Below are 11,946 nucleotides of genomic sequence, written 5' to 3'. Positions count from 1 at the left end.
TTATCATTTTTATAATCGATAAAAATCGATTTGATTAATCGATAATGAAAATCGTTGACGATTTTCATTATCGATTTTATCGGTTAGTTGTTTCAGCCCTACAAACAATGATGGCAAATAAGAGGTAGTGAGACAAAAAGGCAACTCATATGCACAGCAGCTATTGATGCCAAATGGAGAGAGCGCCCCAGTTTGTATGGTTGGTAGATGGTCATTTGTCTTTTTAATATACTGAATAAAGTTTCTTTTGATGCGCCCCTAACCATAGTTCAAGTAACATATTTATTATATGCATCTACTTGTAGGGTCACCTGCATCAGAGATGGAAGCGCCTTTTGATGAAACTATAATAACCCCTTCCATGATGATAGAAGAAGAAAAACTGGAAAAGGCAGCTGAGGAAGAGGAGAGGAAGATGATGGAAAAGGTGTGTTTTTTAACTATGAGATGGAGGATCTTGTCTTCTTAAATATTATTTCTTGGCTATGAACTAATCTTAAATCAAAATCCCTACCATTTTATTACACTTAAACATGAGACCCTGTTAAATGCCTCTTATTACACTCTTAAGTACAATAGACTGTGTATTTGAGAAAATAATTCTTGCTCTCCCGTATTGACATTAACTGATCTGGAAATTCTTCTAGGCGCGCATGTCTTGGGAAAGGGATTCCAATGAGTTGCGATATAGAAGACTTCAGCACTTGCTTGAAAAAAGCAACATTTATTCCAAGTTCCTGTTGACTAAAATGGAGCAGCAGCAGCTCGAGGTAATTCATGGTTTCTCAAACTGAACTGCCCTTAGGAGAATACACACAAGTCGACATCACACCTGATCCCTCCATTTGCTTCCCTCCCCCAATTAGGAGATGAAGAGGAAAGAAAAACTTGAAAAAAAGAAACAGATGGATTTGGCCAAGGTAAGACATTTTAGTTAACGTTCTTAAAAAGGCTTCAATTTAAACATTGAACAAGAACGGTGTGTGTGTGCGCGTGCGCGCGCCACCTTTAAGGTTGAGTCATAGTAATTATGTATCTGCATAGAAAATGCACCTCACAATCCTACTTTTTTCCCACTCTCAAGCCACAGAAACAAAATGAGACGGCAGCAAATGTAGATCAACCAGGTGAGTTTGTATCTGCTTATAGACATATAAGTTAACAATAAATATTATAACAAGATTATAAATAGCCTCTCATCGAATACAGTTATCAAGTCCATTTTACTTCCTTTCAAGGACCTAAAAAGAAAAGACAAAGAGATGAAAACTACAGTATTTCAGACGTGATGTCTAAAGAGGTAAGTTTGTCTTGGTTTTGTGGGGGGTTTTCTTTTGTTTGCTTTTTTTTTTTTTTGGTACAGATACTAAACACTTTTTTTGTCTTGTCTCTTGCATATGTGAAATTAGCTACTCTGTAGCAGATATAAACCTTTTTGCTTCTGAAATCTCTTGTTAGGAAATTTTATCTGTATCAAAAAAGAGCAAACTGGAGAAGCAGGTATGAAGCAGAACATGGCTATTTATATCTATCTGAACGGGCACATGAAACCTAGAAACTTATCGTTAAGACCACCGTAAGTATAACTAATAGTTTAGCTGCTTGCCGTCCAACCTTTTTAATAAAATATTTTCCCTACCATTCAGGTTGAAACCTCTTCTTGTAAACTCACTACAGAAGAAATTGAGAAAAATGGAGATTCTAATAGTGTTATAAAAGACAGGTTATCCCAAACGGTGAGACATAATGCCAAACACATGCTTCACCCAACGAGGAAGGTAGATGGGAAGCCTATTCCTTACCAGCAGCCCAAGTACTTTACAGGTGGTGTAATGCGATGGTACCAGGTGGAAGGCATGGAGTGGCTCAGGGTATGTTCCAATTTGATGGAATGTGTTATAAACTTTTACAATATAGAATGTGCTTTTTGTTGACATGAGTTTCAAAACATAAAGTCCTATGGAAAAATCTTTGCGCACAGTATAATTGTTTTATACCCATAGAGCCACTTATTGGAACAATCAGTGCTACACTGTTTTCAGTCTTGGAGGTAGTCTTGTGTCTTGTGCTGATAGGGTGACATTCCCTACAACCACCACACTGAGCTATTTACGGCTGTTCAAATTAATAAATTCCTCAAAGACTTCATTATTCAAAGTCTCTGTTTACGATAAGGCCATAAGATAAGGGACTGAATTCAGAGGCCTGTATGGTTCCTGGACTTGTGTGTGCAAAAAAAAAAGTGGTCAGATTCATGGTACGCAGTCGAGGAATCTCTGCTTGCTGCTCAGTCTTGTGTACATGTTTAGCATATGTTACTTTGTATTCCACAAACTGCGTTGACAATTACAAAATCACTACTTGTTTAAGCGGGTCAAATCAAATAACCAGGCAACCAATCGAGGACAAAGTAATTGAACACTTCGTTTTAGGGCTGCATTTAACGATTCTTCATAATCTATTAGTTGGCTGATTATTTTTTAGATTAATCAGATAAAAAAAAAAAAAGTGAATTTTTCGTTTGTTTTTAACATCCAGTTATTTTAAATAAACTGCAGAATAAAACAACTTTTTATTTCCCAACCTAACCTGCAGTTATGCACATCTGAGCCCAGGTTTGCCACACTGCCTCCCAGATATGCCTTATACCCTTGATATGCCACTCTGCCCTTCCCAGAAATGCCTTATACCCCCCCTTATATGCCATAGTGCCCTCCAATAGGCCTTATAACCCCTGTTATGCCACTCTGCAAACCCCCCCCCCCGTGCTTCAGATTTTTTGGTGTCTAGTCGGGGCAGCCTGTGGAGGCCTGCGCAATGAGCGTAAACAAACCTCTGCTGGAGCTTCTATGACTGAGCACTGGAAGGTCATGTGACGCCAGTGCTCAATCATAGAACCCCCAGTGGAAGTGCCGGCGGTAGCGGAGGTTGTCTGCGTGCATCACACAGACGCCCACCCGCTGTCAGAGAGGAGGATACAGGTCCAGCGCTGCAGGGGATCCACCTCTCTGGCAGCCGACTAATATTGTGTAATGCGCACAGAATACCTCCGCCGCTGGGGCTTCTATGGTGGGGCACCAGAATGTCATGTCACGCTGGTGCTCCATCATAGAATCCCTGGCAGAAGTGGAGGACCGTAGCAGAGGATTTCGGCGTGCATCACGCGGACACCCCAGAGAGGAGGATCCGGGTCTCCTGCAGCGCTGCGGGGGATCTAGATCTTAGTGTTATGATCTGACCTCTATTTGAGGTCGGATTATAAAACGTAGGGTATTTTTCAGAGCATTTGCTCTGGGGGAAAAAACCCTCCTTGTGTATTCGATAAAATCGATTCAGCTAATCGATAATGAAATACGTTAGCAACGATCATTATCTATTAGTTGTTGCAGCCCTACTTCGTTTTAATTTAAACTAGCCTTTAAAACTGAAATACAACCTTTAACATATATAAATTAAAATCCTGCACTTCAACATCTCATGTAACATAAGATTCTTTTCACACACAAAGTAATAGTGTCTATATTATACAGCACAGGAAAAATCACTCGCTTACTAGTCAGGGGTAAAACTCGCTCCTTAATGGTATACAAATAAAATAGTGCCTGGAACACACCCAGATGTAACTGGGGCTCAGCAGGGCTGCAGCTTTACACACTATTGAATAGGAGCATATGACCATGTGTAACACTTCTAACGGATTTGGATTTGTGTGTTACTGCAGCTGTGAACTTGCTTTAGTTATAACTGCTAATGTTTTTCAACTTCCAGATGCTCTGGGAGAACGGCATCAATGGCATCTTGGCTGATGAGATGGGTTTAGGCAAGACTGTACAATGTATTGCAACCATATCCATGATGGTTGAGAGAGGGGTTCCAGGACCCTTTTTTGTCTGTGGGCCACTGTCTACTCTTCCCAATTGGATGTCTGAATTCAAAAGGTTTTCACCTGAGGTTTGTATCTGTGTTTTTTTGCATGCGAGTAGCCAATTACTTCAGAGAATACCTGTCCAAAAGACAACTGTAGCTTCAATCTCGCGTTTATACCATTAATTCAATTTTTTTTTAAATGTAGCTGAAGCAACCAAGAAAAACCATATCCCTCAGATTTTAATGTATTAGGCTGTCGGTTTTCGTTTTGTCATATCCTTTAAATGTATGTATTGGAAGAAGTGCTGTGTAAATTAATTCCTCTGTTTTCCCAAAAAAGATTCCTGTTCTTCTCTACCATGGAAACCCTCAAGAACGTCGCAAGCTGGCTCGAAAAATCCAAAAGCGGGATGGCTCTTTGCAGATTTTCCCAGTAGTGATATCGTCTTTTGAAATTGCCATGAGAGATCGTCCCGCTTTACAGGTTGGTTAGTGTACCTGAGAACATGAAGCATCCGCATAGTCTGCTGCATGTGAGAAAGGAATGACATACATACATACATACATACATACATACATACATACATACATACACACACACGTGTTCATGTCTGGGGCATCTAAGGAGACTGTGATAGGTTGTTTAACTGTACTTAATGTATTGTGTACTGTTTATTTTTCCTCTGTTAGCACATATCTTGGAAGTACATGATTTTGGATGAGGGACATAGGATTAAAAATATGAACTGCCGCCTTATCCGGGAACTAAAGCAGCTCCACTCTGACAACAAACTCCTTTTGACGGGGACACCTCTCCAAAATAACTTAGCTGAGTTGTGGTCCCTTCTTAATTTTCTACTGCCGGATGTATTTGATGATCTTAGGAGGTATGTTGATTTATTCAATTAGACTACTACAAATTCAGTTAGATTTTGGGTCGGCTTCCAGAGGTGAAACTTTGAGTATCATGCTATAGTCAATCGCTTCATAATCTAGACCCGAGTGTTTTTAAATTAGATATATATATTGTGTGTATATCTGATTTCCCTCCCCCCTTTTTATCGGTAGCTTTGAAACATGGTTTGATATAGCTGGTATATCTCAAAATGCTGAAGATATTGTAGCCAAGGAACGAGAGCAGAATATTCTGCATATGCTGCACCAGGTAAAGACAAAACCACATCAATGTTGTTGGGATCACTGCGTTTTTAGTTTATTGGGTTTTGTATCTTGTTTACCAATGTTGGGTTAACTGCTTTAGAAATGCATTCATATCTGGTAGCCTTGGGACATATCAAATACTTTATTAGGATTTTATTTTTTTAAATACCTCCGGTGCCTTAATTTATCCTCACTGCATTAATTGGTTGTGTGTTTAGATTTTGACGCCTTTCCTACTGAGAAGATTAAAGTCTGATGTTACACTGGAGGTTCCTCCAAAGCGTGAAGTTGTAGTATATGCTCCTCTGACACAGAAACAAGAAACCTTCTATACGGCCATAGTTAACCGGACAATCGAAAAAATGCTTGGCCAGAGCAAGGTATAATGCTGCCACTTTATCTATGCTAATATATTGATCTAAGCCTGTATTTGCATGTGTTGCTCAATCACAAATGTATTGCTGCATAGTTTCTCATCCGTCCTGTGGCAATTTACTGCTTACTATTAGTTTTCTGACTTTTTTGTGATACTTTTATTAATATTAACTATAGTGTTTGCCGTTAAAATGCCAGATAATATCCAATGCCTATGCTTGAAAATCTGACACATCATTGAAAATTGCCATAGTATTGAACTCTAAAATACGCCGTAGCATTTAAAGGTTTCGGCTTTATGCATGTCAAAAATCTCCTTTCATTATATTTTAGTCAGCTGGGGAAGTTATACAGTCACCTGCTGTTGGAAGAGCTAAGAGGCGAAGTCGCAAAGTGGTTAATTATAATGAACTAGACAAGGACACTCCTAACGATCTTGAGAAACTGATCAATAAACTCCTTAAGCAAGAAGTTGACGAAAGGTAAAGTGTTGCAAGTCCTTGCCTATAGACCGCTGTGTGTATGTGTAGTATACATACGTATGATACATTCCTCTAAAACATTATTTCAGGCCGCAAGTTGAAGTCGCCCTACCAGCAGATGCAGAAGTAAACCTGAAAATGAGAAATGTTATGATGCTATTGAGAAAATGCTGTAATCATCCATATTTGATAGAGTACCCTCTGGATCCTGTTACCCAGGAATTTAAGGTAAACACCCTAACAAGCTTGATCTTGGGGAACCGTATTAAAATTGTTGTGCTGCTCTAAGTTTTTTTTCTTACGTCTGTGCGATTATATAGTCCCCAGTACATGCTTTTTCCTTTAACTCCACACACTGTGGAATATGCTGATCCAGAAACGGATGTATTTGTTTTGGGATGGATATAGTTGTAAGCGTAGCTGTATCAAAATGATTGGTTTGTCTTAGTCTGTCTGTGTTTCATATCCCATTTTTTTTTATTGTAATAAGCGTTAAGTAAATTATTGGCACACTATGACCATCTCTAAATATAACCTTGAGGATTCAGCCGCATTGCTTGTTTGGTTCACAAGGTCACTAGAACTAAACTACCAAAACCATGCTTGAAATGGGCTGTGCTGCATTTACCTGCAAATGGGGAGGGGAAAAATACTGCGGTTTTAGAATGATTTTTAAATCTCATGCACATTATCAGACTTGCTAATGGGATGATCTTTTATTTTTTTGTGGTTTTTTTTTATGGTTTTTTTGTGACTGAGCAAGAAAAAAAAACTAATTGGCTGAATAGTGAATACCTATGCTTCGGGCAGTGTGAAGACTTAAACAATCTGCTTTTTTGGAATATTTAGGTAGATCAAGAGTTGGTGAACAGTTCTGGAAAATTTCTGCTCTTGGATCGCTTGTTACCGGAGATGAAAAAAAGAGGGCACAAGGTATTTCTACACGCAAGCATCATAACAGTTTTTGCCCCTTTGAAACACTACTGTTATCCCTCATTTAACACGTTACTTTAACTCCTAACTCTCCTCAGATATATTGTTTCTCTCCTTCTGTACCCCCCCATCCTGCCAACTTTTCCTACCTTGTGATGTAAATGTACTTTTTCCCTTTGTAGGTCTTAATATTTTCACAAATGACCATGATGTTGGATATATTAATGGATTATTGCTATTACAAAAAGTTCCGCTTCTGCCGACTTGATGGATCAATGGCGTATGCTGAAAGAGAGGATAATGTAAGACTTGATGACCTGTTTTAAGATTGTTTTCCTTCAGAAAAGAACCGCATAATGGTTTTTCCGCCTCTTGTCCTTTCAGATGAGGAATTTTAACACCGATCCAGATGTCTTCATCTTTTTAGTCAGCACACGAGCTGGAGGACTAGGAATTAATTTGACGGCAGCCGACACTGTTATCATTTATGACAGTGACTGGGTAAGCCGTAGTGCGTGTATGATATATAAATATGTGAATTCATTGTGGGATGGTTAAGAATTAAAACCTGCAAGGGGTGAGCTATTTGGAACTCCTCAATGATATGTGCAACAGTGGTATTTACTTTTCTCTCGTGTATAAAACCACCGTAAGGTTGGAGCTCTGCAAATGGCTGCATAAAAACCATATCGCTCCATTCCTCCTGTAAACACTTGTAGTGAGCTAAGTTTATTTTTTTTCTCTTGGCAGAATCCTCAAGCTGATCTGCAGGCCCAAGACAGATGTCACCGAATCGGGCAAACAAAGCCCGTTGTTGTGTATCGCCTTGTAACGGCCAATACCATCGACCAAAAAATAGTCGAGAGAGCTGCGGCTAAACGGAAACTTGAGAAACTAGTGATTCATAAGAGTAAGCACTTTTGTCTTGTGTGGTTTATATGTACAATTCTCTAGGCAGTTTAAAGCCAGGGTTTTCCACAGCATGAGAGCGTCGCTGTGACATCTTTCTTTAATTCTGTTACTCATTTTATATGGTTTTAAACAGAATTCTGAAAATGGCACGCTACTTGCTGTCTTTTTTGCTTGTACTGTCTGAATTCCTAATGAAATTCCTGGCACTCTTTTGCAGGCAACGTGAATGACATTCAGTACAAATCATAGTACTAACAATGCTCTAGCGGTTACCATAAATGATGGTACCAAACTTTTAATGTAATTTTCCCCCCTTCCTAATAGACAAATTCAAAGGTGGTCAAACAGGAATTAACCAGTCAAAGAGCTGCCTGGATCCCAAAGAGCTGTTGGAGTTACTGCAGTCTCGTGATTATGAAAGGTAGCAGAGACCATGTTTTGTCTTTTGTTTAGTCTTCACCGTAGTAGTCGCAAAGCTACATGCTTGTTTTCCCTACTTTCATTGTCCTCCTTACTAATATCTGCAAATTAACATGCAGACCCTCAAACGCTGTTTCGTGGCTTTAATATTTTTTAAGCTAGAACTACATGTTTTTTTTTTTTATGGTATCTGTTAAAATTCCTAAAGTATGCAGTTTAAATATATGCTCTTCTGAATTCTTAGGGAAGTGAAAGGTTCAACTGGAAAAGTGATAAGTGACAAAGACCTTGAGCTGCTACTAGACAGGAGTGACCTCATTGGTGAGTTGAGCAAATTCTCTATTATAAGAGTGTGTTTTGCTGGAAGGTATGGTGGCTTGTATACAGAATACTATATTAAAATGGATTTAGATTAGGAGTCGGGTTCTTGAATTTCTTGAATCTGTAGTTAAGTTTTCATAGCACTGCGCGTGCACTTAAATGCATGGTATAAGTTCCATCCATGGGTTCTGCCCATTATAGAACGGCTGTTCATGCCCACACGGAAAGGCAAGGATACCATATCATGACACAAAAAAAAAAAATGTTCTCGTAGGTTCAAGAATGAATTAGAATAAACCCAAACGTTCTTTAACTCTTTTCCTTACAGCACAAATGGAAAGCAATATAAAGACTGAAAAAGCAAAACATGGAGTCTTTCAAGTTGTTGATGATACAGAAGACAAAGAATAACTGCTTTGGAAGAAGCATTCGCCTCCCCTCCACACTTTGGCTTTGGAAATGGCGTTCTGTTAAAACAAGTAGCTTTATTTTCAAAATGTTTTGGAGTACTAGATGGTAACTTGAGATATTCTCATGCTTTTATTTTGCTGCACTTTTGTTACTTGAATGCAAGTCTACTGTCGAGAAAAAACTTCCTGTGGAAGTCTGACATTTTTGTATGTTTTGTAAGTTTTTAATCTTAATAGCTATATTGAAAAATGTTTAAATAAAAGTTAATTGCATATTCAAAGGTAATGCGCTTCTTATGCAGAGGTTGCTGAAAAAATATACACGATCTTGTTGTTTAACCCCTTCGTGACAAAGGCTGATTTTACTTTTTGTACCCTTCGTGACAATGGCCGTTTTAACATTTCTGCGCTGCTCGTGTTTAGCTGTAATTTTCTTCTTTCCCGTTTACTGAACCCACACACATTAGATATTTTTTTCAGGACAAGAAGGGCTTTCTTTAGATGACATTGTTTTGATTGTATCATATTATTTACTATTAAAAAAAGTATAAAATATGGTGAAAAATTTAGGAAAAAATGACTGTTTCTAACTTTTAGTTAAAATCTTTTACTCATCTATAAAAGGTAATGAAAAAACCTGCTAAATAGATTCTACTATTTGTCCTGAGTTTAGAAATACTCAATGTTTTTTTTGCTTTTTTCTACACATTATGGGGCAAAAAGTACAGGTAGCGTTTTGCTATTTCAAAGCCATTTTTTCCAAATCTGGTAATTCTTCACCCCGTGTGCCATTTCGGGTATCTTTGAAGCCGGCCAATGCAATTTACCCCATCAAGTCATATATTTTTGAAAACTAGACAGCCCAGGGTATTCCAAATGCTAGTATTTTAACCCTTTCCAAGCACTAATTCTACCATCAGCCTTTGTCAAACTTTATGGTAGTAATTTTTTTTGCATTTGTTTTTCTATACACATTTTACTTCAGGTATGAATTAAAAGGTTCTGGTATATGTCACTATCATAAAACACCCCAATATGTGTTCAGCAACATCTCCTGAGTACAGCGATACCTCACATGAATGATTTTGCCTGGCTGTTTGGGGGCAAAAGGGCCACATTTGGGACATGCGCATTTTTCAATGTTGAACTTTGGCATTTGGGGATCCACTGCCCATGCCCTATTTGGTACATCTTTGAGCCGGGCCATTTCAGTGTGGCCAATAAAGCCATATATTTTTGAAGACTAGACACCCCAGGGTATTTTAAATGCTGGTATTTTAACTCTTTGCATGCACACATTTTACCACCAGAATTTTTTCAAAGTTTGCAGTAATATTTTTGTGTGTGTATTTTTCCCACACACACCTACTTTATGTATGAATTTACAGCTCCTGGTTTATGCCGCTGTCACATGACACCCCAATATGTTTTCAGCAACATCTCCTGAGCGCAGTGATACCCCACATGCATGGGTTTGTCATTTTTTTGGGGGAACTAAAAGGCCACACTTGGTACGTGTGCATTTTTGTAATTGGAAATTAGATGTGTGGCCATCCTTCACCCCCCCCCCCCCCGTGTTATTTGGGACATTGTTGAACCCGGCCAATTCAATTTACCCCATCAAATCATACATTTTAATATGCCAGTATTAACTCTTTCCATGCGAGAATTGTTTTAAGCTAATGTGCTAATTTTAGGACTTGCTCACAAAAATTTTATTTTTTTTTTGCCTTTTTTTAAAAAAAATATATTTTTTTCAACTTGAAGGTTCCCCTGATAGTGACAGAGGGAAATTTTTACATTTTACTGGTTTTTTTTTTACTATTTTTCTAATTATTATTTTTATTATTTTTACTAATCACACTGTGATTAGAAAGCTTGCAGATGGCGAAGATCACCGGCAGCTGCGGCTGTGACCGCTCTCCGGAGCGGTCACAGTCCATCCAAAGGTAAGTGTTTGGTGTCGCTGGATGCCTCCTGATCGAGGCATTCCAGCGACACCATTTAAGTTTAGGAGGTGATCGTTGATTGCCTCCTAAACGCTTTTAAAACGGGCGTCCGCCGCCATACAATGTATGGCGGTTGTTGACGCCCCGGGGAGGGGCCAGAGATGGCCCCTGGTGCCAATCGTGGCGTTGCTGAATGCCTCGAGGTCGAGGCATTACAGCAACGCCGTTTGGGTGCAGAAAGCGAACGTAGATCGCTTTCTGAACCCGTTTAAAGGCGTGCCGGTTCTGGCACGTCATTTGTCATAATCGACTTGTTTTTCCGTGCCGTGCCAGAACCGGCAATTGTCATTAAGGGGTTAAATATGCAGACAGTAGTCATTTTTAGCCTGACTACTGACTGTCTACCACCACATTTTCTTTTCTCATATAAAACTCCAAGTCTTTATTGAATAACAGAATAATATGAGACTCTAAAGTTAGTCACTCCAAGTTAGACAAGAAGCCGGCTGATAAGGAATTTATTTAAATCTTAAGAGTTGGTTGCAGTTAAGTGGGTAAGTGAATCGGTATATTATGCTCTTGCTATAAATTAGAACTGTCACATTTGAAATAATCTGTTATTTACACGTTTAATGTTCAGATTAAGCTCTTTCAGTTTATGGATTCCATCTCTTGTTGGGAATCTGAGAGAAGTGTTTTCCCAAACAAAGGAAACAAAACTCTTGGACAAGACTCAAGGCTACCATTCCTACCTTTACTGCACTCTGCTGCATAATTCAGCGTTTGAGGGTACCTTGCCGAAATTTCAGTGCATTATATATAGGGCCAGCGAAGCTATCTGTGGTAAATGGTGAACTCAAGCTCAAACTCTATTTACAGAGTAGGCCACAGAGTTTGTAGAGACCTGTAGTAGGTAAAACTACAAATAGTTCCTCTTTGATTTCCACATCCTGCACCATTATATTTAGTGTCTTAAAGAAAACAAAAACCTAAAAATTATTTAATGGGGCATCCCAAATCCAAGATGTCTGAAATAACTGGGCAGAGTTTCAGCTTGCAGAAGAGTACAATACAACGCACTTGCTGAAGAATACAATAACCAAATGGTGGATGATG

At 38.8% G+C, this 11,946-nt stretch overlaps 1 protein-coding gene across 1 annotated transcript; it reads left to right on the top strand.

Moving 5' to 3' along the window:
• The first annotated feature begins 313 nt into the window (after positions 1 to 313).
• LOC149298912 (lymphoid-specific helicase) lies at positions 314 to 8,882 on the top strand. Its single transcript, XM_089486769.1, has 21 exons — positions 314 to 427; positions 648 to 770; positions 867 to 920; positions 1,091 to 1,127; positions 1,239 to 1,300; positions 1,459 to 1,500; positions 1,647 to 1,871; positions 3,769 to 3,951; positions 4,208 to 4,351; positions 4,558 to 4,754; positions 4,936 to 5,032; positions 5,247 to 5,408; positions 5,737 to 5,885; positions 5,975 to 6,113; positions 6,735 to 6,818; positions 7,001 to 7,120; positions 7,203 to 7,319; positions 7,569 to 7,728; positions 8,055 to 8,151; positions 8,395 to 8,471; positions 8,800 to 8,882. The coding sequence occupies exons 1-21, from the start codon at positions 323 to 325 to the stop codon at positions 8,880 to 8,882; spliced, it is 2,457 nt and encodes an 818-aa protein (XP_089342895.1). The 5' UTR covers positions 314 to 322.
• Positions 8,883 to 11,946: the final 3,064 nt, after the last annotated feature.

The sequence above is a fragment of the Sceloporus occidentalis genome, unplaced genomic scaffold, assembly GCF_023333645.1.
Source record: "Sceloporus occidentalis isolate IW3139 unplaced genomic scaffold, rSceOcc1.0.p SCAF_30, whole genome shotgun sequence".
Lineage (NCBI taxonomy): Eukaryota > Metazoa > Chordata > Lepidosauria > Squamata > Phrynosomatidae > Sceloporus > Sceloporus occidentalis.
Note: the sequence above shows the minus strand (reverse complement) of the source record. Positions and strands in the feature narration are given on the sequence as shown.